Genomic DNA, 24167 nt, shown 5'->3' with positions numbered 1-24167 from the left:
GAAGTGGCCCAGAACAGGAGATACCTGGTTGCAGTCGGTCCAGCCTACCTGATACCAGCACTGGCATGTGTTCGGCCAGACTGCCGGGGAGGACGCTCGCCAGCTCAGTGAGGAGGCTAAAGCAGCCCTGGCGTGCTCTGATGCTCCGATCTTTAAGCTGCCGCTGCAGAGCCTTGACCACAAGGGGCACCTGTGGGCAGGAGGGGCGGTCAAGGTCAGGGACCACCCAGGAAACCTCCCCACTTGCCCACTACCAGGAGGCTTTGCCACATCCCCGGGGAGGATGTTGGCATTGAGACTGCATCTCCCAAGCACTCGTCCCTCACTCTGTGACAGGCGTTTGTGACCACACAGACCCTTGAGGGGTAGGCAAATTTCCTACATCCATTTACAGGTACACAGAGACCAAGCAACTTGCTCAAGGTCACCCAGGCAGACTGGCTGTCACTATGCTCCAGAAGCTTGGCTGGTTCCCACCCCCCCACCCCGGGGACCCCTTCCCTTCCACGGCTGGATATTCTCCCCAGGTGAGTTTCCAAGTCCAGAGACACTAACTGAGCGGCTGGGTGGACGAATCGGGGGTAGGGGTAGGGGTGGAGGTAAAGGCGCACCCACCTGTCCACGTAGCATGTGGAGGTTGCTACTAGTCTGGGTGGGTTCCTCCATGGCCTCCAGCCATCCCTTTGGGGGCCGTGTTTGCCGCAGCAGCACGATATAAGCAGTGAAGATGTCAGCCTTGACGTTCTCCTCGCGTTCTTTGAAGCGGCGGATGAGCACAGGCGCCAGGGTGCAGTGGAAATCGGGCAGCAGGTCAGGCCTCGAGCCGATCAAGGCCGTGATGCACTTGGCCGCTGCCCGGCGCACCTTCCAGCTCATATCATCATCATCGCTGTACTCGTCCTCACTTTCTGAAGCAGGAACAAGACACGTGTAGAGCCCTCATCTCCCAGGACAGGTCTGTGGCTCGGGGAGAAGGGATGGGGAGGACAGGGAGCTGGGCACTGTGCTTTACCCTTTGATGATCAGCATTTATATATACCCTATGGGGAACATTCCCTACCTTTTAATGGACATCTACTGTGTGCTAGGGATGGGGCTAAGCACGTCAAACCCATAATTTCATTTTAGCTTCTTGACCCCCTTTTGAGACAGGGATTATTTCCCCATTATAGAGATGAGGAAATGGGTTTAGAGACAGGAAGTGGCTTGCCCCAAGTTAAGGAAATACTTGGACTAGGGTCCTCCTCTGTCTCCAGACTCTTAATTGTCTAGACCGTACCAGGGAAAAAACGGACTTCCAAGTCTTCAGTGTAGACTTGAAGAATCCATTTGGGGCACAAAACTCATCTTTTGGCATCAGTAAACTAAATATGTGATATTTAGTTTACTGGGATTGCAGAAGGGAGAAGGGACAGAGCCTCCCTTTGGCCTCTTCTCTCCCCTGATCCCTGCCTCCCAAAGGTCCTGATTCCAAAGGCTTCCAGGCAGGACTAATAAAGAGGAAATGCTGGGTTTGTGTGACTTTCTACCCCAAAATCTCCCCGAAAGTCAAGAGCTCGTGCAGTCTTTACCATCACCTCGGAAGTGAAGGTACTGCCAAGCCCTGTTTTACAGACGGCAAGACTAAGGCTCAGAGGGGATGACTCTCAGGCCACACAACCAGGAACAGCAGAGCTGAGATTCAGGCCCACGAGGCCCAGCCCTATCACCTGTGGAGACACACAGGAGGCTCAGAGGGGCACAGTCCTGCCTGGCAGTGCCCCGAGACACAAGCTCAGAGCCCAGCACAGCCCTGCCCATACTGCTCTGTGGACCACTTCGGTGTCTGGACATCCACAGTGGGCCATGGCCACTGGGCAGCTCAGCAGCCATCCCCTCTGATGGACCACTGTCACCCCCACAGGAGGCCACCCACAAACACATATCCTTAGCTCCCTATTACTGACAAGTGTCCCACCTCCCTGGCTTGGCATTCAAGGCCCCCACAAGCCTGTCCAATCTCATCTACCATCCCATCTTAATCCAAGTATCCCATCAGGCTCTAAATCCATTGTCTCCATTTATGCCCTGCCTTCAGGCCTAGGGGCATCTCTGCCCTGGAAATCTGTCTGAGTGACAGACAGGACCACAGGCACAGGAAGAAGGAAGCTGTCGAGTCCACCCCCATTGAGACATCTTGCTCCTCTGCGAGTACCTGCCATTCCACCATCAGAGCTTTCCTCTGCTGGGTTAAAGACCCAGAAAGCTACCTCCCGAAAGCTATTCATAAAAGGGTACACAGTGGCAGTGCAGAGGTGGGAGAGTCTGACAGACCTGGCTCCAAGGCCCAGCTATGCCACTTCTCTTCTCAGTCTGTGTCCTTGTCTAAAACACGGGGGTAATAATACCTGGTTTTTTAGGGTTACTGTGAGGAACACGACCAGTAAATGCTCAATAAATGACAGCAATGACTACTATCATCACTGTGGTCTGCGCAGTCACAGCGGGTGGGACTGGAGCTTGAGGAAGGGCTGGCATCAGGACGGGGACACCAGATGTCACGGCTGTTTTTAGCTGGGGGATCCCAGGAAGGCTGTGCTCACCTCCACCTTACAACCCCAATGATGGGCTGTCCACCAACCTTGCTCACTGAATTCACTATCCTCCGTCTCCATCTGCTCCTCATCCTCATCACTGTCGTAGTTGTAGTTGGGGTCGTGTTTTATGTACTGGAGGCAGAGGCTGGTTACGTTGGGCACGTGAGGGCCCATTTCCTTGGGGCACCTGTAGGGCACAATGAGGAAGGTTTTGCTGGATCCAGGCAGGATGGGAGTGGGGGGTCAGAGCCCAATGGGAGCCCTGAAATTTTACTGCTTTGAGGCCAGCATCCCCACCAACTTCCCAAAGGAATCTCCAGGCATCCCCACCATACATACTTCCTCAAGAAGGCCTCAAAGGCCTGGAGGCAGGACTCCCGGAGCTCATCATCATCCAGGTTGCAGAAATCCTCTACCAGGGGCACCAGGCGGTCCAGGTGAGCCCCTGCAGGGCCAGGTAAGTCACTGAAGTCAAGCCAAACACTCTCCCAGAGTTCCCCCAGCTCACAGCACTCAGCCTGTCCCTGTACCTGCAGCTCTGACCCCTACAGATTCAACTCAGAGGCTTCAGTGTCAAGCAGATGTGGGTTCTAGCCCCAACTCTGCCACCCAACTGCTATGGGACCATGGGCAGGTCACAACACTTCTCGGACCTTAGTTGGCTGATCTTCACAATAAGAAGAACAATGCCTCCTGGGCAGAGATTTTGTGAAGATGAATTATATGATAAAGATAAGCAGCTTGGGCTGGGCGCGGTGGCTCACAACTGTAATCCCAGCATTTTGGAAGGCCGAGGCAGGTGGATCACCTGAGGTCAGGAGTTCAAGACCAACCTGGCCAGCACAGTGAAACCCCCTCTCTACTAAAAAAACAAAAATTTGTTGCGCATGGTGGTATGCCCCTTTAATCCCAGCTACCTGCGAGGCTGAGGCAGGAGAATCACTAGAGCCTGGGAGGTGGAGGTTGCAGTGAGCAGAGATCATGCCACTGCACTCTGGCCTAGCCGACAGAGGGAACACGAGACTCCATCTCAAAAAGAGGAAAAAAAGTCAAAAAAGCTTAGTCCAGGTTCTGCATGAGCAGGCACTCAATAAGTAGCAACTGTTGTCAAAACCTTTATTCATGTCCTGGCCTTATTTCCTTCACTTAGTTGTAAGCCCCTGGATGAAAGCAGCAGGAGGCAGGTACTGCCCTAATAGACCAGGAAAGCAGGGTTCCTGGCTGGTGTCCAGGCTTTAGAGCACCCCACTCATGTCCTTCTCCAGCCACACCCTTCCCCATGGTACAAGAAGGGACATGCTGACCTAGAGACCCCCAACACTCCTAGACTCCACTCTGTCTGGGTACCTGGGAACCCCATAGTTTTCCACCCAGTGGACCCCAAGTCCTTGTCCAAGCCTGCACAGGCCTCTTTCCCAGGTCTATGCAACCAAGGATGGCTGAGGGCTGGCTGCTATTGAGGAGGGATGGGACAGGGTGTGGCCATGTCAGCTGGGGTTGTTCCCACGTGTGCCTGCAAGGCCCCTTTGCAGTGAGAGAGCCAGGAGTTTGGAGGGGCTGACCATAGGCCATCCCTATCCAAACTGCTTTGGTATAGCCAGAACTCCAAGGTGTCTGAAGATACATTCAAACCTGATTGCAGCTTTCCATTTCTAAAAAACTAATATATAGTGACAGCAGATCGGTAGCTGCCGAGACAAGGCAGAGAGAGAAAGCTGGACTGCAGACACAAGGAAGCTTTTGGGGGTGATGGAAAAGTTTCACTGGTGTATACAAAGGTCAAAACATACTGAATTGTGCACTTTAAATAGTGCAGTTTATTGTACGCACATTATCCCCCAATTGTTTGTTAAAAATTCAAACCTGGCTCACAGGCTGTTATTAAGATATCACTGTCAAAGTGGGAGAACAGAATTAGTCTAACAGTTTAGCGGCATGTCTTAAAATTATAATTACAGGCCGGGTGCAATGGCTCACGCCTGTAATCCAAGCACTTTGGGAGGCCGAGGTGGCTGGATCACGAGATCAGGAGTTCAAGACCAGTTTGACCAACATGGTGAAACCCCATCTCTACTAAAAATACAAAAAAACTTAGCCGGGCGTGGTGGTGCGTGCCTGTAATGCCCGCTAATCGGGAGGCTGAGGCAGGATAATCACTTGAACCCAGGAGGTGGAGATTGCAGTGAGCCAAGATTGAGCCACTGTACTCTAGCCTGGGCGACAGAGCAAGACTCTGTCCCCCCACCAAAAAAATTATAATTACCAGCCAGCCTCCAGGTCTTAGAAGTGATTGATCCAATCCCTTTCTCTGTAGCATCTGCACTTGGCCAGGTTGGTTTGTCGAGCTAAGGACGCGCCCTGCGCCTCTCAAGCTCAGTCCAGCCCCAACGTCTGCGTTCCCGAGGCTTCAGCCCCACACTAGCTAACGGAGGAAGTGGCCCGCCCCAGGCCCCACCCACCATGTCAGCCCAGGCCCCGCCCCATCCCCCCTACCAAGGAAGCTGCCCACCCTTAGGCCCTGCCCACACGGCGGCCCAAGCCCCACTCTGTCAGTGAGCCATTGGCCCGCCCCTAAGCTCCGCCCACCATGCCAGCCCGGGCCCGCCCTGCTCCCTTACCGAGGCGGTGGCCGGCCTGGCGGCCGACGCTGCCCAAACATTGAATCACGGTGCGAATGGTAGCTGGGCTGGTGGGCGCCCGCGGGCCGGGCAGCTGTTCCAGTAGGTGGTCAGCGAGCTCGACGAAGAGGTCAGTGCTGCAGGCGGCCGCCAGGTGGCCAAGCGCCCCGACCGCCCGCTTGCGCACCGCCAGGCGCGGGCTGCTCAGCTGTGGCAGCAGGCAGTGCAGGAGGCTGGCGTGGAAGGCGCCCAGAGGGGCACCCAGCCTGGGGAGCACGAGGGGGCATCAGGCCGGTCACACCCCATGGGCAGCCTGGGCCAGGCTCCGCCCCTCTCCCCATTCTCTCCCGTCCTCCTTCCCAGGATTATGGCAACTCAATGGCCCTTGCAAAACAGAGGTGCCCTGCAACTGTGAGGAAGAATTATTTTAATGACTTTTTATTGTTACATGAGAGAAAGTGGAGAGAGAAAGGGACTTCTCATGGCCACTTCGCCAGGAGTGCAAAGCCTGGCTCCCAGCCTAGGAAGAAGGACCTGATGGGGGAAGTGTGGGGGATCTAAGTAAGGCTGTTCCTATTTCTTGGAAGTCTAGGACTTGCCTCAATACCATCACCCCTCTGCTCATCCTCCTCGCTGAGACCAGAGCAGCATAAAATCTACCTCACCTGGTCACTCCTCTGCTTAACTCTGTCCATGACTCCCTAGTGCCTTTGCAGATCAGGAGCTCTGGGCTCAAGACAAGAGGCAACACCAGAGAATGGTTTCTGCACACACAGCACAGCCCCTGCCTGCCTCAGCAGCTTCTAACCACACCTTCAAACCAGACCCGTGCATTTTGTGTCCCATAAACATCCTGAGACCTTTTCTCTTCTCACTTTATACAAACTCATTGACCTCACCTTCCCTTATTTCTGTGTCCAACCCAGCCCCCTTCTCCTGGGTTTGTTTGTTCACCAGGTAGGTGACAGGGACTGTGCTGGCAGCCAGGGTGAACAAGACAGACTGACCCCAGGACCTGCCCTCAGAGTGTGTGATTGAGTGGGTGCCTCCCAGGAGCCTCAAGTTCAACAGGCCCCAGCCTGAATCCATCACCTTCCTCCCCCACACCTGCTCCTGGCTCCTGCGGTACACCCCACCACAGCACCTCTGTTCCCCCAGTTACTAAAGCCAGAACCCTAGGGGTCAGCCTCCAGTCCCTGCCTCTCTTGCCCACTCCAAGTCCTGTGGAATCTACCTCATGAATACAACCCAAAATTGCTTTCCCTATAGCAGCTTCTTAACCAGTCCCCTGCCTGTTCAATCCCCTCCCATCTACTCTCCACTGCAGAAAGATCAGAGAAGAACACACAAATGCTCACCCCCACCCCATGGCTCCTGGCCAGGTCTCCACCTCACCTCTCCATATCCACCTCTCCACATTACAGCCCACCCCACAACCCCCTGGCAGACTCTGGGACCCCACGTCTTCCTGTGTCTCTGCCTTCTGGACTGGGGGCAGTCTCCCCTCCAGCATCCTGCTTATACCTGCCCAAACTCAGCTAAGTCCTGCCCCTCCTGGAAGGCGTGGCCCTAGCAGCACCCTCTTTTGGAAGGCTCCTCACTCCCAACTGGGCTGGGAGCTCCTCTGGGCTCCCATCAACCCTCCTCCTATCCTTTGTTGTGCTTGCTACAGTCGCAGCTTTATATGTATCTGTGAACTCCTCCCTAGGAACAATCAAGACTGACCTAACTCCATATTCCCAACACTAGGCCAGCACCTGATATTTTTCTATAGAGCAGCTGTTCAAGTATTGAGAGGTTTTACTGACCCTGTGACCTTGGGCAGGCCACATCACCCCTCAGAGCCTGTAAAATTGTGACAACTGAGTTCTCCTTTGTGAGGCTGCTGGGATGACTAAGGAGCCCCGTGCACAGGTGTGCAGTAAATGCTAGCTCCGTGGATATGAGCAACTCCCTGTATCCTTTTACCCACTTTTCCTCAATCCCCAGAGTGGCCTCCCACACCTGCTCAGCATGTCAGAGAGGATGTCCAGAGCTTCCAGCTGCACAGCCACATCCTCCTGCTGGGCAATGGCACTGGTGAGCTGGCCCGTGATCTTCCGGCACACGTTGGTGGCCAGCCCGGAGCCTGCACAGGGCACAAGGTGGGCACAGTGAGGCCTGGCCTGGGGAAATGGCAGCCTCCACCACTGGTCTGGCCTCTGCTCTGGCTGTGTTCCTGAGCCCACATCCCTGGGAATCTTGCTGATCCACAGGAGCCAGGTCTCCAGAGGTCCCAGGTTTGACCCACAGTCTGGCCAAAGTAAAGGAGACAGAAGCTGCAGAGCCAATGGCCAAGTTGCTAAGTGGCTCACACACACCCAAGCCCTTCTTCCTTTCCCTCTTCCACTAGGGAGGCTAATAAACACTTCCTTTCCTGACTCCCTTGCTGCTGGGAGTGGCTGGGTGGTCCAGCTCTTGCCGGTGAGATATAAGTAGAAGTCTTCTGCGGGCTTCTGGGAACACGTGTGCTTTCCCTATAAAGGGAGGGGACATGGGGCGAGACCTGAACCCTGTCAGTATTGAGCCACTAAATCCATTGCTACAAAAATGGAGCGGCTGATTCCTCCAGGATTGCCATGTGAGAAAAACCACCCCTGATTTCTTTAAACTGCCAATGGTTAGATTTCATCACTTGAGCTAAAAGCATTCCTAACTGACACAGAGCCATGAACTTAAGCTGAGATGGGTCTGAATTCTCTGCCTGGCTTACTAGCTGAATGACCTCGGGTAAGTCTCTTCAACTCTCTGAGCCTCAGTGTTTTTCTGTTTGTTTTTTTTTACCATAAACTAGGACAAATACTAACAGTACCTAGCCCTGGGGACCTGGGTACCTGTGGCTGCAGGGGGGAGCTCCGAGAGGACAGTCTTGAGGCCAATGCCAGCGATGTCTCGTAGCTGCTCCTTGTCCGACCGCATGTTGGCACACAGGGTGTCCACGATGGTCTCCACCTGGTACTCCTTCACTTTGCTCACCAGAGGACCCAGGCTGAGCAGAGAATGGCGAGGTGAGTCCAAGGGCCCAAGGTTCAGCCTGAGTCAGGCTGCCCCTTATGTCATGCTCCTGGGGCCACACATGCTGAGGCAAAGGCCTCAGATCAACAGGCGAGCCTGTTTGGCCAGAAAGAGTCACTGTCTGGCTGTGCCAACATTGTTCCTGGCACCTCCCAAACATACATTTCTTTTTGTGTTTTACATCTCAGGAAATAGCCAAATAGTGCCCCAGAACAAGGGTTGTCAAACTTGAGCGTGCATCTGAATCCCAGGGAGGGCTTGTTAAAACAGACTGCTGGGCCCCACACCCAGAGTTTGTGAGTCAGGAGGGCTATCTAGGTGGGGCCTGAGGGTGTGCATTTCTAGCAAGCTCCCAGTTGAGGCTGATACCTGGTGGTCCAAGGAGCACACTTGTAGAGCCTCCACCTTAGAGCCTTGCTTCTCAAAGTTTGGTGGTGGGCTAGCATCAGCAACGCCACTTGGGAGCTTGTTCAGTATGTGGCATCTCAAGCCCTACCCTACCCTACATCTACTGAGTCAGGATCTGCAGCTCCACGAGGTCCCCAGGTGATTCCAATGCACAGGGAAGTTTTAAAACAGCTGCACTAAACTACCCGGTTCTCAGCCTTAGCTGCCATCACCTGGGCCTCTGAAAACCCCTACCTGGGCACTGCCCTCAGAGAGTCTGAGTTAATTGTTTTCAGGTGTGGCCTGGAGGTGGGTAGGGTGGGAGTGGGGTGGGGGGGGGGGAATTTAAAAATTCCCCAGGTGATTCTCTTTTAAATTTTTTTTTAAAAGCAAGCTGAGGCCGGGAGCAGTGGCTCAAGCCTGTAATCCCAGCACTTTGGGAGGCCGAGGCGGGTGGATCACGAGGTCAAGAGATCGAGACCATCCTGGTCAACATGGTGAAACCCCGTCTCTACTAAAAATACAAAAAATTAGCTGGGCATGGTGGCGCGTGCCTGTAATCCCAGCTACTCAGGAGGCTGAGGCAGGAGAATTGCCTGAACCTAGGAGGCGGAGGTTGTGGTGAGCCGAGATCATGCCATTGCACTCCAGCCTGGGTAACATGAGCAAAACTCCGTCTCAAAAAAAAAATAAAATAATAAAATAAAATAAAAGCAAGCTGGAGTATCCCCAGGTGATTCTAACATGCAGTCAAGGCTAACAACCTCTGCCCTACGCAAGTGGTTCTCAGATGCTGGTGTGCATCAGAATGCAGATTCCAGGGTGCCATATTCTCATCCTCTGCCCCAGCCCCCTCCCTGCTCCATCACCTGGATTTGAATCCCTGGGCAGGGAATACATAGTTTCAACAAGGGCTTTAGGTGACTGCAGTGCACAATGGTTTTCTTTTTTCTTGATTTTTTTTTTGTTTTGTTTTTTTGAGATGAGATCTCGCTCTGTTGCCCAGGCTGGAATACAGTGGCATGATCATAGCCCACTGCAGCCTCCAACTCCTGGGCTCAAGCGATCCTCCTACAAAAATGGGATTACATATTCAAGCCACCATGCTTGGGTAATTTCTCTCTTTTAGTGTCTTGCTATGTTGCCTAGCCTGGTCTCAAACTGCTGGCTTGAAGGGTTCCCCTTGCCTCAGCCTCCAGAATAGCTAGGACTACAGGCATGCACACCATGGTTTTCAAACCTTGGCTCTCTCAACTTCCTTCTCCGCAGCTCCTCCATCCTACCTCCTATAGCACGAGTTCCCAGTAGGAGTAATACCACCTTGGCAATTTATGGGGGTCCTTGGTCATCATAACCTTTTTTGAGACAGAGTCTTGCTCTGTGGCCAGGCTAGAGTGCAGTGGTGCAATCTTGGCTCACTGCAACCTGTGCCTCCCAGGTTCAAGCAATTCTCCTGCCTCAGCATCCTGAGTGGCTGGGACTACGGGTGCGCACCACCACACCCAGCTAATTTTTGTGTTTTTAGTAGAGACGGGGTTTCACCATGTTGGCCAGGATGGTCTTGATCTCTTGACCTTGTGATCTGCCTACCTCAGCCTCCTAAAGTGCTGGGATTACAGGTGTGCACCACTGCACCTGGCCAGTCATCATAACTATTGAGTTAGTACTCTAGCCTTTGGCAGCAAGGTCAAGAACAGCAGAAAAATAATGCAGAACAAAGCACTGTCCATGCCCTACAAGAGTTTCTAACATCCCAATGAGCATTTGTATAGGCAAAAGGCCTTTCTATAATTATCTGAGTCTGAAATTCTATTTTAGACATAGACACAAAATAATTTCTGCATTGTTTTAATATGCCACATTCTGGATTTTCCAAGAATACAATTACCAGATAAATTGAAGGAAAATTATATTTTGTTTCCCGAGAAACTGTATTGGGAGACGGTCACTCACTTTAGAAAATCCTGGCAGGGTGAGGTGGCTCACACCTGTAATCCCAGCACTTTGGGAGGCCAAGGTGGGAAGATCACTTGAGGTCAGGAATTCGAGACCAGCCTGGCCAACATGGTGAAACCCCATCTCTACTAAAAATACAAAAATTAGCCGGCTGTGGTGGTGTATGCCTGTAGCCCCAGCTTCTCAGGAGGTTGAGACATGAGAATCACTTGAACCAGGGAGAGGGAGATCACAGTGAGCCGAGATTGAACCACAGTACTCCAGCCTGGGTGACAGAATGAGACTCTGTCTCAAAAAAAAAAAGAAAAGAAAAAGAAAAAGAAAATCTTGCCACTAACAGCAACGCCTCCACTTCTGATACCTGAGTCCCTAAAACCACCTGTTTGTATCTGTACTCACGATGCGTTCACATGTAGGTACAGGCTTCTTGTGACTTCATCATTTCTACCATCACAGTGCCCGAGCATGTATACACGGAAACACACACGACTTTACTATAAGCTACATTCCTTCTAACTTTCCTTTATGTTTAAGGTTTGGGCATTATGTGTAGAGGTAGGTTTTATAATGTATGAATTTCATTTCCTAATAGGAAAATGGTATTACAAACTATTTGTTATAAAAAGGTATTGGGGGGCCAGGCGCGGTGGCTCACGCCTGTAATCCCAGCACTTTGGGAGGCTGAGGCGGGCAGATTTTGAGGTCAGGAGATCGAGACTATCCTGGCCAACATAGTGAAATGCCATCTCTAAAATATACAAAAAAATAGCTGGGCGTGGTGGCACATGCCTGTAGTCCCAGCTACTTGGGAGGGTGAGGCAGGAGAACTGCTTGAACCCAGGAGGCGAAGATCACAGTGAGCCAAGATCACGCCACTGCACTACAGCCTGGGCGACAGTATGAGACTGTGTCTCAAAAAGAAAATGGTATTAATTCTGCTGGTGAGAAACCACAACTCCATCCTAAGTCTACTCCACGGCCAGAAAGACATAAACTTGACCATGTTACCTTCCCACATAAAACGCTTTTCTGAATTTCCTCTGCTCTTGGGATCACATCGCAATTCATTAACATGCCCCAGAAGAATGCCGGGACCCAGCTCACAGAGAGGCAGTGCACAGTTCTCTCACTCTTGATCCCTGGAATTCTATTTAAAATTACCCAGGTGATGCTAACCTGTAGTCAAGGTTGACAACCTCTGCCCTACATGAGTGGTTCTCAGATATGAGTGTGAGAATGACCCCACCACACCAGCATCTCCACGCACTCTGCACACACCCTTGTCTTATTTTTTCTACTCTGGAGGTAACTGGTCAAGAAGGTCTCAGGATCACAGCTTGACAGTGCCCTAAGACTGGGGCTTTTAGGACCTCCCCCAATCCCATGTACCCTAAGCCTTTTTTTTTTTTTTTAGATGGAGTTTTCACTCTTGTTGCCCAGGCTGGAATGCAATGGTACAATCTTGGCTCACTGCAATCTCTGCCTCCCAGGTTCAAGCGATTCTCCTGCCTCTCAGCCTCCCAAGTAGCTGGGATTACAGGCATGCACCACCACACCCAGCTAATTTTTGTGTGTGTATATAGTAGAGACAGAGTTTCACCATGTTGGTCAGGCTGGTCTCAAACTCCTGGCCTCAGGTTATCCACCCGCCTTGGCCTCCCAACGTGCTGGGATTATAGGTGTGAGCCAGTGTGCCTGGCCTTTGAGCCTTTACCACTTTGGTGTGTGTGAGACTGACCTTCCTAGTATTTACATATGTCTGAGGGATTTCTCTGGCTGGTGGTGGCAGGAAGTGAACAACCCTCTGTCCTACCCCTAAAAGCAGCCCTGAACCAATGACTACCAGGGAGCTGGTAGATTAATACCCCAGCTCCCTCACCCATTGGGTGGGAAAAGTCCAAGGGGCATATCCTGTACTGTGTCCCAGAGGTCCCCATGGAGTTAAGCTCATCAGGCCCACTGTGGTCACTTGCATCATACCATATCCTTGATTGGTCCTCTTCCTTTTCCTGCCTCACTTCCCCACTCCTCCACCATGTTTCCTGGGATCACTTCCCAAACAAACTTAAGATATGAATCCTTGTCTCAGCATCTCCTTCTGGGGGAACCCAGACCATCCAACAAGAGCTGGTAAGCAGGTCTCCTCTGCAAGGCTGTACCCCAAAGGGGCAGGGATCCCCAGGATGCTCCCACACCAGGCAGGGCCCCTTCTCCTGCTCCACAGAGGCTGACACTCACCACTTGACAGCCAGGTTCTGCACCTCACCGTTCTTGTCCTCTAGGAGCCGGAGCAGCATCTTCACCACCTTGCGCTCACTGTCCTCGTCCAGCTGAATGGAGTCCTTCTGCAACTCTGACATCAGGTCGCTGGTGGCCATGAACCTAGGCAGGGAGGGCAGAGGAGGATTGCTGAGCAGCTCCTGGGCCCTGGTAGATTTGGGCAGTACCTCGGGGTTCCCCTAGAAGTAGACCTTAATACAAAGATTCAAGGTCAAATGCAGTCGTGTGCCACATAATGATGTTTTGGTAAATGTCAGGCAACATATACAATGGTTATCCCATAAGATTATAATGGAGCTGCCCTATACAGGCATGCCATTTTAGTCTGTTCTTATTTTATTTATTTATTTATTTGGAAACAGAGTCTCACTCTGTTACCCAGGCTGGAGTGCAGTGATGCCATCTCTCACTGCAACCTCCGCCTTCCAGTTTCAAGCAATTCTCCTGCCTCAGCCTCCCGAGTAGCTGGGACTACAGGCACATGCCACCACGCCTGGCTAATTTTTTGTATTTTTAGTAGAGACGGAGTTTTACCGTGTTAGCCCGGATGGTCTCGATCTCGTGACCTCGTGATCTGCCCGCCTTGGCATCCCAAAGTGCTGGGGTTCCAGGCATGAGTCACCACACCCCTTTTCCACCTATTTTTACTGTACCTTTTTTATGTTTAGACACACAAATATCACTCTGCTACAACTGCCTACAGTACTCAGTACAGGTTTGTAGCCTAGGAGCAACAGGCCACACCATATAGCCTGGGCGTGTAGGAGGCCCTACCATCTAGGTTGTGTAAGCACACTCTATGAGGTTCACACAAGGATGAAATCACCTAAGGATGCACTTCTCAGAATGTCTCCCTGTCATTAAGTGCCACATGACCATGGATTATTTGGGCAGTGGGCTTGGTTGGGTTACAAGGAGACCCACATATATGTGACACCAACTGCCACAGGGTGGCAGACTAGGAACAGCCCACCATGCTGGCTAATGCGTAATGCTTCAGGGTCAGTGGCTCCCACCTCTGCCATTTATGCAGTTTGAACCTGGGCAAGTCATTTCACCTCTCCAAGCCTTAGTTTACCTGTCAGAAGCCAGGGATGAGACTAGTATCTGCCTTATGGGGTTAAGTGCACATGGTACGCACTCAGTAAACAGCACTGCCATTATTATAATAGCACATGACATCATCCACATCTCACAAGAGCTGAGAAAAGGATGCTAGAAGGTTGAACAGACACTGTGCGTCCGAGTCAGGATCAGCTAGAAGCCTGTCTACCAGACAGATGGAGGAAGGCGGGCCCTGTCCACTCCCATCTCAGAGAACCCACTTGTTTCCTGCCCTAGAACAGTGGATCTCCAGCTATAACCAGTATCTGAATCACCAGCAGGACTTGTTAAACAATACTAGGCCCCATTCCCAGAGTTTCTGAATCAGCAGGTCTGGGTTGGGGCCCAAGAATCCGCATTTCTAACAAATTCCTGGATGACAATGAGGGTCAGGGACCACACTTTGAAAACCACTGCCCTACGCCATGAGGATGTGCATGGGCATATTTTGGAGACCAGTGCCAATAGTGGACTGGCTCCCTGACCTGGAGTGGGCAACAGAGGCAAGGGCTACCCACCCAGAGGTGGGGGATCCATGGGTCCTGACACCAAAAGCCTGATACTCTCCCAGGCATTTCAAATTGCAGTGGGAGACTGAGCTGGAAGCCATGGAAAGTTGAGGCTGGGGCCATTACGGGGCACCATTCCTGCCAAAATTAAGAGGGTAGAGCAAAGGTCTGAAACTAGTAGCTCTCAGCTATGTCCAGCTTGCAAACGTGTTTTTAAAAATTTAAAGTACTTGTCAACATTTGAACATTGGGAGAGTTGACTTTGGCCCGGCATGGTGGCTTATGCCTGTTATCCCAACACTTTACAAGGCCAAGTCGGGTGGATCACCTGAGGTCAAAAGTTTGAGACTGGGCCGGGTGCAGTGGCTCATGACTGTAATCCCAGCACTTTGGGAGGCGGAGGCAGGTGGACCACATGAGGCTGGGAGTTTGAGACCAGCCTGACCAACATGGAGAAACCTTGTCTCTACTAAAAAAAAATAAAATTAGCTAGGCATGGTGGAACATGCCTGTAATCCCAGCTATGCAGGAAGATGAGGTAGGAGAATTGCTTGAACCCAGTAGGTGGAGTTTGTGGTGAGCTGAGATCATGCCATTGCACTCCAGCCTGGGCAACAAGAGCAAAAGTCCGTCTAAAAAAAAAAAAGTTCGAGACCAGCCTGGCCAACATGGCGAAACCCTGTCTCTACTAAAAATACAAAAATTAGCCAGGCATGGTGGTGGGCACCGGTAATCCTAGCTACTCGCAAGGCCGAGGTAAGAGAATTGCTTGAACCCAGGGATGGAGGTTGCAGTGAGCCAAGATTATGCCACTGCAATCCAGCCTGGGTGACAGAGCAAGACTCCATCTCAAAAAAAAAATACTGACTTCTAGACCAGGTGCAGTGGCTCACGCCTGTAATCCCAGCACTTTGGGAGGCCAAGGTGGGTGGATCACTTAAGGTCAGGAATTCGACACCGGCCCGGCCAACATGGTGAAACCCCATCTCTACTAAAAATATGAAAATTAGCCAGGTGTGGTGGCACACACCGTTGTCCCAGCTTTTCAGGAGGCTGAGGCAGGAGAATCGCTTGAACCCAGGAAGCAGAGGTTGCAGCGAGCCAAGATCGCACCACTGCACTCCAGGCTAGGTGACAGAGTGAGACCCAAAGAAAAAACTGACTTCCAGATTATCTTGAAAACAGAATATTTGAATACAACAGGACCTATAATTCCTGGTGACAATACCTGGCTAGAGTCAGGTAGCGGCTACCCTCTCCCCAGTTCACCTGGTCCCCACTAGGCCTACTTTACCCGCTGACTGGCTCCTGCAGGCACTTGAGAGCAGAGATTCAGGAGAAAACAGGACAGAGCAGCGAGGAAAGATGCCGCGAGGCTGCCTCTGAGAAAGCCTCCAGCTTTTGCTGAGCCTGCTGGACCACTCCCCTCCTCATACCGGCCCTGCTTTCCAGCATGGTTCAGCAAATCAACCAAGAGCCCTGCCCCCAGCCTCCTGTGGCAAAACCTGTCACAGCTGGGATTCTGGCCCTCATCTGTGCAGACTCAGACCTACTGCTGGCTGTCACCACAGCCCACAGTGCCCTGTTACCAGGGGTGGACTGGTCGATGTCCTATTTATTTTTAACAGGTAGATTAGCCACAAGCTGCTAGGAGAGGGAGGAGGCTGGGCTGGCAGCAGAGGCAGGATGACAGGACTGACTGTGCCCACCTCTGGGCAGAAGTAAAGGAAGAGGTTTGGATTTGAGCCAGGCCAAGGCTCATGCACCCCTACGTCTGCTCAGCTGAGGGGACATTCTGAGATGGCATGCAGGGTCTCCAGGTTGTATTTCTGCTGCAGTCCACAGGGGCCCAGCTCAGCCTGGCAACCCAGGCGATGTGCCTCTTTGACCAAGATAGACCTCCTACCCCACTCTTCTTCTCCACCTGTTGAGCTCCTATTCACCCATCAAGAGCCCAGCTCAAATGTCCCAGCTCAGGGATGACGGACCGCCCTGCCCTACCCTGACATCCACAGACCCTAAATACAATGGTCCCTGGACAGGATCCTTTCAGAGCACTCTGCACCCATCCATTACAGTGCAAGTCTGGCCACCAGAGCATCTTCTCCATTGGACTGTACACTCACTGAGGGCAGAGGCCCAACAGGTTTATCTCTGGGACCCCAGGCTCAACAAAAAACAGGTCTGCGGAGGGCCTTGTCAGGGAGGGTGAGGGCAGGAGGAGAGATAGGGAGAGAGCCAGCCCTTAAGAGAGCTTACCGCCAAACTGCCCAAACTCAGAAACCAGCTCCTCTGAAGTACGCCTCAGCGTTTCACACACCCCTGGTGTCGCGGATACCAGCTCTCAGAGAAAGCAAGCCAGGTTTTATACATGTATGTGTGCAGGGATGGGAGGGAGAAGGAAAAGTAAATAATTTGGTGGATAACAGCTTGAGTACCAGTTTGGCTTTGAGTATATCGGTGTTGCCATTTATCAACTAGGTGACATTGGGCAGCTACCTCCTTCTCTCTGGGCCTCAGATTTTCTATACATAAAATGGGAACTTTGCTTTGCCCCTACCTCATAGTATCCTTGCGAGGTTTTAACAGGACAACCAGCTCTTAGCATGAGGTAGTGAGAAAACTAGGCTCAGAGAGGCTGTACAAACTGCCTAAGGTAACAGCAAACTATTCCCAGGTCATTTCTTGAGAATACTACTGTGTTCTTAAGAAATGACGTGAGAATTCCTGCAAGACCCACAAGTGTACTCCTTTTGACTGTTGGAGCCTCAGTGGTAACGGAGCGCCTCTTGCCCATAGAGCCAGTGCCCAGGAAGAACAGGAACCAAAGGTCTCCTCCACCCCACCTGGGAACCCCATTTGCAGTCACTGCCCCCCTTTCAGGAACCAGAGGACACAGTCTCAGTTTCATTCCAGAGAAACCCTAGAGGCAACTCAGCTGAAACCCTTGGCCACATGGGCGCCTGGACAGCTGGTCTGCAGGACCGAGCACCCTGGTATTTGAACTTTAAAAATAGACACCATTCTCACATGCTTGGGGATGGTTTTAAGTGTTCTCCAGGCCGCTGGCAGAGACGGGCTAAAAGGGCTTCTTGGGCTCTAGCTGGCAGGGCCGACTCCCTCTCCCAGAGACTAGACCCAAGGCCTGAGAGACAGTAGCACAAATCCCCTAGGCCATTACCTAGCTATGTGACCTTGGGCAAGTCACTGCACTCCTCCAAGCCTCCAGAAAACAGGAAGAACAATCACTACCACCCATGGGTGGACTGAGATTACATGTGGAGTGCACAGTAGGGAGCCTGGGACCCAGCGAACATTGACTAAGCACCTACTGTGTACCAGCACAGGTGCTGGGGCATTAAGAAGTACATAGTTCCGGTGGCCCAGGAGCTCAGGGTCTCCCAGGGCTGAAAAGTGATCTAGCAGAAACGTGGAGGGGAGGCATAATGGGAGCTGAGGGGAGGTGCCTAACCCTGCCTGGGGTCAACAGGCACCCCAGAGTTATAGGAGCCGTCAGATGAAGGGAGTAGGTCAAGGGAGAGCAAAGAATCCCCCTAGTGAAGGTCTGGAGAAGGGACAGGGCGTGGCATGTTTCGGATGTGCACCGAATCATGTGTCCATGTATTAAACACCAACCTGGTGCCTGCCACAAATCTGAGCATTTCACATGTACTATCTTATTTCATCCTTACCCCAGTCCTCAGAGGTAGGTTCTGTTATCCCCATGTTATAGATGCAGAAGCAGAGGGAGACTCATGGGAGTTAAGTAACTTGTCCATGGTCACACAGCCAGTGAGCAATGGCAGCTGGGATCTGAAGCCAAGACCTTGGATCCCAGGCTCCACTAATGTGGGGGGCTCCTGAGGGGTTCTGAGGAATGGACTGCAGGAGAGAGTAGGAGTCAGACTACCAGTGCAGGTCTCAGTCTCCTCACCTGCCAGGGGGCTGGAATCAGAGGGCCTCCATATTAAACTGGCCTGGATTTGGACTGTCCCCCACTTCCGGGCTTTGTGACTGAACCTATGCCCTTCATGCCTCTGAGACTCGGTTTCCCTGAGTGAACAAATGTTCAACAAGTGAGTCTCCAAGGTCTTCTTTCAGCTGGAAGGGCCAGAACTGGCCATGAGACCGCAGGCCAATCCCGTTTCCTCCCTGGGCCTCAGTTTCCCCTGAGAATGCAGGTGGAAACTCATTGGACCAGATGTTTCCACTGTTCTTTTCAGCTCTATTCCTGTGGTACTGTGATGCTGTGATGGGGGGAAGAGGGAAAAGGGAGTGGGGAAGGGGAGTGGCACACAAAACCTAGAGGTCCGCAGCTCAACCATCACCTAACCTATGCCTGGAAAGCCAGACTCAGCCCAGCCCCCTCCTTTAGGCTGGGTCTGAACAATCCCAAGAGGGGAGGAAGAGTGGGAGGGAGGAGTACGGGTGATGCTGCGAAGTGGGCATCACTGAGGGTGCTAGTGAAAACGTTGGCAGGTGGTTGCCGTCCTGGAAGGGCCTGGGTTCAATGTGGGGTAGGAGAGGCAGGCACTGGGGTCCTCAGGGAGAGGTGGAGGGCTCCACTGTGGGCTCCCCGAAGAGGGGGGTCTGGGGCATCAGATGTGGGGGAAGAGGGGGCCAGACATCCACGAGGGAGACGCCAAGGCAGGGTGCAGAGGGGCGGAGCTGGGGCTCTGATGGGGGATGGCAGGCAGGGCTGAAGCCTGTACGGTGGGAGACGAAGCAGGGACTGGAGTCAAGGAGGGGCAGGACGGCCACCGGGGAGAACGGCCTGAGCTTCAGTGGGGACCACCAGGCAGGGGCAGCTCTGTCCCTGGCGCAGCTTAATGCAGGGAGAAGGGCAGGGGCTGCATGGTCATGGGGGATGGGCTGGCGCTCCGGGAGGGGAAGAAGACCCCTGGCTTCAGAGCCGGAAGGAGAGGCGGGGGCCAGCGGCGGGGCGCACCTGAAGTCCTTGTCGCTGGACGTCATCTTCTCCAGGAGGCTGGAGATGTGGAAGGCGGCGGTGCTCATGGTGGCTGCGCGCCGCGGTGCCGGCCGGCGGGAGGGAATATGGCGGCGCGGGCGCCCCCTCCCTCGCCAGCTGCACGAACTGCGCTCACCAGACAGAAATAGCAGCTCCTGCCCCGCCCCGCCCCGTGCTCACGCCTTGGACTTGGCTACCGCGGGAGGCGGGCGGGCCTGGGCCTGGCTCGGTGGTCTTGGCCCTGGTCCCAGACCCTGCCCTGCTGACAGCCCAGTGCCAGCTTGCACACCCCCCAGAGACGGGGAGCTCACTACCCGGCTACCATCTCTTTGTGATTCCTGCAGATGCCGGTTCTGTCTTGCAACAGGGACATGATACCACAGAGTCTCGGGTTCGAATCCCAGTTCTGCCTCCTCTGCTGTGTAGCCTTGGCCAAGTTACTTTACCTCTCTGAGCCTCGGCTTTCTCATCTACGGGCATTCAAGAAACAGGAGCTATCAACTAAAGCTGGTCAACCCAACCAAAGGACCCCTCACCCCCCATGCTTGCCCGCCCCTGAGCCAGACAGGATCTGTGGAATGAACTCAGTCAACCAGGCCCCTTGCCTGCCATCCCCAACCCTCAGGACAGCAGGGTCAGTTTCTTCATTTTTTTAGCAGTGCAGCTAAGGCTGAGAAGCAAAAGGATTTTCTGAGGGTCACACAGCCAGTGAATCTGGGATGGGTCAGGATTGACCACAGATCCCTTAATATCCTGGGCAACAATCCTTCCATAAACAGCCAGGAGGCTGCTGGATGGGAAAGGGAGTAGCCAGTGCTTCAGAGCCAGACAACCCTGGCTTCAAATCTCTGCTAGGCTGCTTCCTGGCTGTGTGACCTTGGGATAATGAAACAACTTCTCTGAGCTATGCTTTTCTCACTCATAAGATGAGGATAAAAGAAATCTTTATTAAATTGACAACCCCCCCTCCTTGAACACCAGTTATTCTTGAACACCGGTTATTCTAGACCAGCACTAACAGAACACTATGCAATTTTGAAAATTTTCTACATCTGCAGTATCTAATATGATAGCCTATCTCTTTTCTAATATAAATACAGCTACATCTACTTTCTCTTGCTTAGAATATAACTGGCCTTTTTTTTTTTTTTTGGATGGGGTCTCACTATGTTACCCAGGATGGACTCAAACTCCTGGGTTCAAGGAATCCTCCCACCTCAGCCTCCTGGGTAGCTGGGATTACAGGTGCAAACTATCACAACAGGATCTACCTGACTTCCCCCCCCCCCCCGATATTTTTAAGTCTTTCTGAATGCTAATGTTTTTGGCATATTGCCTGTAAACTGCATACACTGATTTTTTTTTATTTTTCTAAGACAGAGTCTTGCTCTGTCGCCCAGGCTGGAGTACAGTGGTGTGATCTCTGCTCACTGCAACCTCCACTCCCAGGTTCAAGCAATTCTCATGCCTCAGCCTCCTGAGTAGCTGGGATCACAGGTGTGTGCCACCACACCTAGTTAATTTTTGTATTTTTAGTAGAGACGGGGTTTTGCCGTGTTGACCAGCCTGGTCTGGAACTCCTGGCCTCAAGTAATCCATCCACCTTGGCCTCCCAAAATGCTGGGATTACAGGTGTGAGCCACCACACCCAGCCTATACCTTGATTTTTAGAAAACATTTTATTTTGAAATAATTTTAGACTTACTGAAAAGTTGCAAAGCAGTTTAGAGTTTCCTCATACCCTTCACCCATCTGCTGCTTCTAATGTTAACACCTTATGTTACTGCGTTACACTGATCAAAACCAGACACTAATATTGGTATGACTCTATTAACCAAACCATGGACCTTACTCAGATTTCAATTTTTCCATCAATGTCCTTTTTCTGTTGAAGGATCCAATTCAGGGTTACTCATTACATATAGTTTCCAGGTCTTTTCCAATCTGTGACTGTTCCTCCATCTTCCCTTGTTTTTAATGACCTTGACACTTTTAAAAACCTATTTTACAGAATGTCCCTCAGTTTGGGTTTGTCTAAGGTTTTCCTGGTGATTTAAGTTACAGTTTTTGGCAAGAACACGGCATAAACAGTGTTATGCTTTCTTCAGTGCATAAAGCAAGGGCTTTGTGATGTCACTTAGTCTTCTTACTGCTGGTATTAATCTTGATCACTTAGCTAAACTGTGTCTTGGTTGAGTTTCTCTACTATAAAGTTACTATGTTTCTCTTTGTAATTAATTATTTTATGCTTTTTGTAAATTTGCATTTACATTTTATAAACTTGAGAAATTGTGTCAAATAAATATCTTGGAGATCTTTTGAGATGACCAAAATATTCTATTTCTCCTCAAAATTCCACCTACTAATTTCAGCATCCATTGGTATATCTTTCTTTTATGATTATTACTGCTTAATGGTACTTTTCTATTTCCCTGTTTCTTTCTCTTTCCCTTTTTTTTTTTTTTCCTGAGACAGGGTCTTGCTCTTGCCAGGCTAGAGTGCAGTAATGAGATCTCAGCTTACTGTAGCCTCAACCTCCTGGGCTTAAAGTGATCCTCCCACCTCAGACTTCAAAGTAGCTGGGACTGCAGGCTTGTGCCACCATACTCAGCTAATGTTTGTATTTTTTGTAGAGACAGGGTTTTGCTGTGTTGCCCAAGCTGGTCTCAAAGTCCTAAGCTTAAGCCATCCTCCCATCTCAGCCTCCCAAATTGCTGGGATTACAGGAGTACACCATTGCGCCCAGCTTCCTTCTACATTTATTAATTGAAATTCTTCTGAAAAGAAGATATGGTTATTTCTCCCCCATTTATTTATTTTTCAATTATTTATTTAAATCTGTGGTCTCTGGCCAGGCGCAGTGGCTGATACCTGCAGTCCTAGCCCTTTGGGAGGTCGAGGTGAGAGGATCACTTGAGCTCAAGAGTTCGAGACCAGCCTAGGCAACATGGTAAAACCCCATCTCTATTAAAAAATAATAATAAATAGGCCAGGTGCAGCTGCTCACACCTGTAATCCCAGCACTCTGGGAGGCCAAGGTAGGCAGATTGCCTAAGCTCAGGAGTTCGCAACCAGCCTAGGCAACACGGTGAAACCCCATCTCTACTAAAAAAATACAAAAACTTAGCAGGCATTGTGGCATGTGCCTCTAGTCCCAGCTACTTGGGAGGCTGAGGCAAGAGAACTGCTTGGACCCAGGAGGAGGTTACAGTGAGCCAAGATTGCTCCACTGCACTCCAGCCTGGGCAACAGAGCAAGACTCCATCTCGAAATAATAATAAATATAAAATCAATAAGTAAACATGTGGTCTCATGTATATTCATTCTGTGTTTTGGGTTATAACCCAATAATATTACGATTTATTTTGTTGCTCAAATTGCTCTTGGTTTGGCCATTGAGAGCTCCTTCAGTTTGGCTCCTGTGTTCCTTTGATAAGCCCCCATTCTTTTTGGAGTTTTTTTTTTTTTTTTTTTTTTTTTTTTTATTACCCCATTTTTTTTTTGGTTTTTTTTTTTTTTTTTTTTTTTTTTTTTTAATAACCAAAGATGTTCTAGGCTTATCTTATAAGCCCTTTTCCAACCCTGTAATCACCATCCACTTTTCTAAGGAGCACTGGTTTCTTTTATTGGAAAGTGGTACTTAGAAACCAAGATCTGGGCTCTGGCTATACTGACTACTACTGAGGTCATTTCTTCTAGGCCCTCTCAGAAGACAAAGCTATGAAACATGTATGTGTATACTAACTCTCACACACATACATCTCTATTATAAAAACCACAAGTTTATATTGATATCTCTGATTTCAATGGACCTAACATCAAAGAGTCCATTCTATCCTTTCCTTATTTGTAACTGATTTGACAGGGATAAATCTTGTCCTCATTAGCTACAATATATTGACTGATTTGTTCATTCCTAGTATAAATATACACGACTTGCAGAATTGCTAACCCATACCCCAATGAGAAACAAATTTACTAACTAGAGTACAGTATTGATACGTAGTTCTTTTTGCCTGTAGCCTTACAGAATCCAGTTCAAATTCCATATTCCAGTTACTTAAGTTAGGTCTTTTCTTTTCTGTCCCTTTGGCGTGGTCTGTTATTCATTTGGAATACAGTTAGGTTTATTTGCTAGTGTTTGTATTCCAGCTTGGGTTTCCCTAGTGTTCTGGTTTGTTTATTTATCTGGGGAGTATGTGAAACATTACTATTGTTCCTGGAGTCAGGGCTAACCAAAACGGTATACTCAGTAAAATATCGCTTCCATGTCTTCCTTCTTGTCACCCCATTCCTACATACCCCCTGTAGGTAGTCAATCTCTTTAATTTCTGATTTACCTTTCCTAGATTTCTTTTGCACAAATGAACAGAAATGTGTATTTTCCTATAACCTCTTCTGTCTTACATGACCAGTAGCATGCCATGGATACTTTTTGGCACTTCGCCTTTTTCCCTTTAACTGTACATATGGAAATCACCCCATATCAGCTCATAGAGATCTCATCCATTTTTACTGCTATATGGTACTCCATTGTTGGAGATACCACAGTTTATTCAACCACTCTCCTATCTATGGACACTTAAGTTTTCGCCAATATCTTGCAATTATAAGTAATGCTGCAATGAATAACCTTATAAATATGTATTTTCTTGTGAGACAGGGTCTCATTTTGTCACCCAGGCTGGAGTGCAGTGGCATGATCATAGCTCAC

At 50.6% G+C, this 24167-nt stretch overlaps 1 protein-coding gene across 2 annotated transcripts in view; it reads right to left on the bottom strand.

The window, feature by feature from the left end:
- Positions 1–19580, bottom strand: part of CAND2 (cullin associated and neddylation dissociated 2 (putative)) — a 40402-nt gene extending 20822 nt beyond the window's left edge. Inside the window, exons 1-9 of one of the 2 annotated variants that reach the window (XM_032262293.1) lie at positions 19433–19580; positions 12830–12973; positions 8068–8222; positions 7199–7322; positions 5195–5460; positions 2916–3021; positions 2621–2763; positions 616–908; positions 49–190 (exon numbers count right to left, since the gene is read on the bottom strand). In XM_032262293.1, coding sequence (XP_032118184.1) covers positions 49–190; positions 616–908; positions 2621–2763; positions 2916–3021; positions 5195–5460; positions 7199–7322; positions 8068–8222; positions 12830–12973; positions 19433–19500 — 1441 coding nt within the window. In that variant the 5' untranslated portion in view covers positions 19501–19580. The remainder of the gene's footprint in view (positions 1–48; positions 191–615; positions 909–2620; positions 2764–2915; positions 3022–5194; positions 5461–7198; positions 7323–8067; positions 8223–12829; positions 12974–19432) is intronic. The other variant, XM_032262292.1, reaches the window with a different exon arrangement.
- Between the last annotated feature and the right edge of the window lie 4587 nt (positions 19581–24167).

This window comes from Sapajus apella, unplaced genomic scaffold (genome assembly GCF_009761245.1).
Source record: "Sapajus apella isolate SASKATOON/1434 unplaced genomic scaffold, GSC_monkey_1.0 scaffold128, whole genome shotgun sequence".
NCBI classification, from domain to species: Eukaryota; Metazoa; Chordata; class Mammalia; order Primates; family Cebidae; genus Sapajus; species Sapajus apella.
The sequence above is the reverse complement of the archived record's forward strand: the minus strand, read 5'-3'. Positions and strand labels throughout refer to the sequence as shown.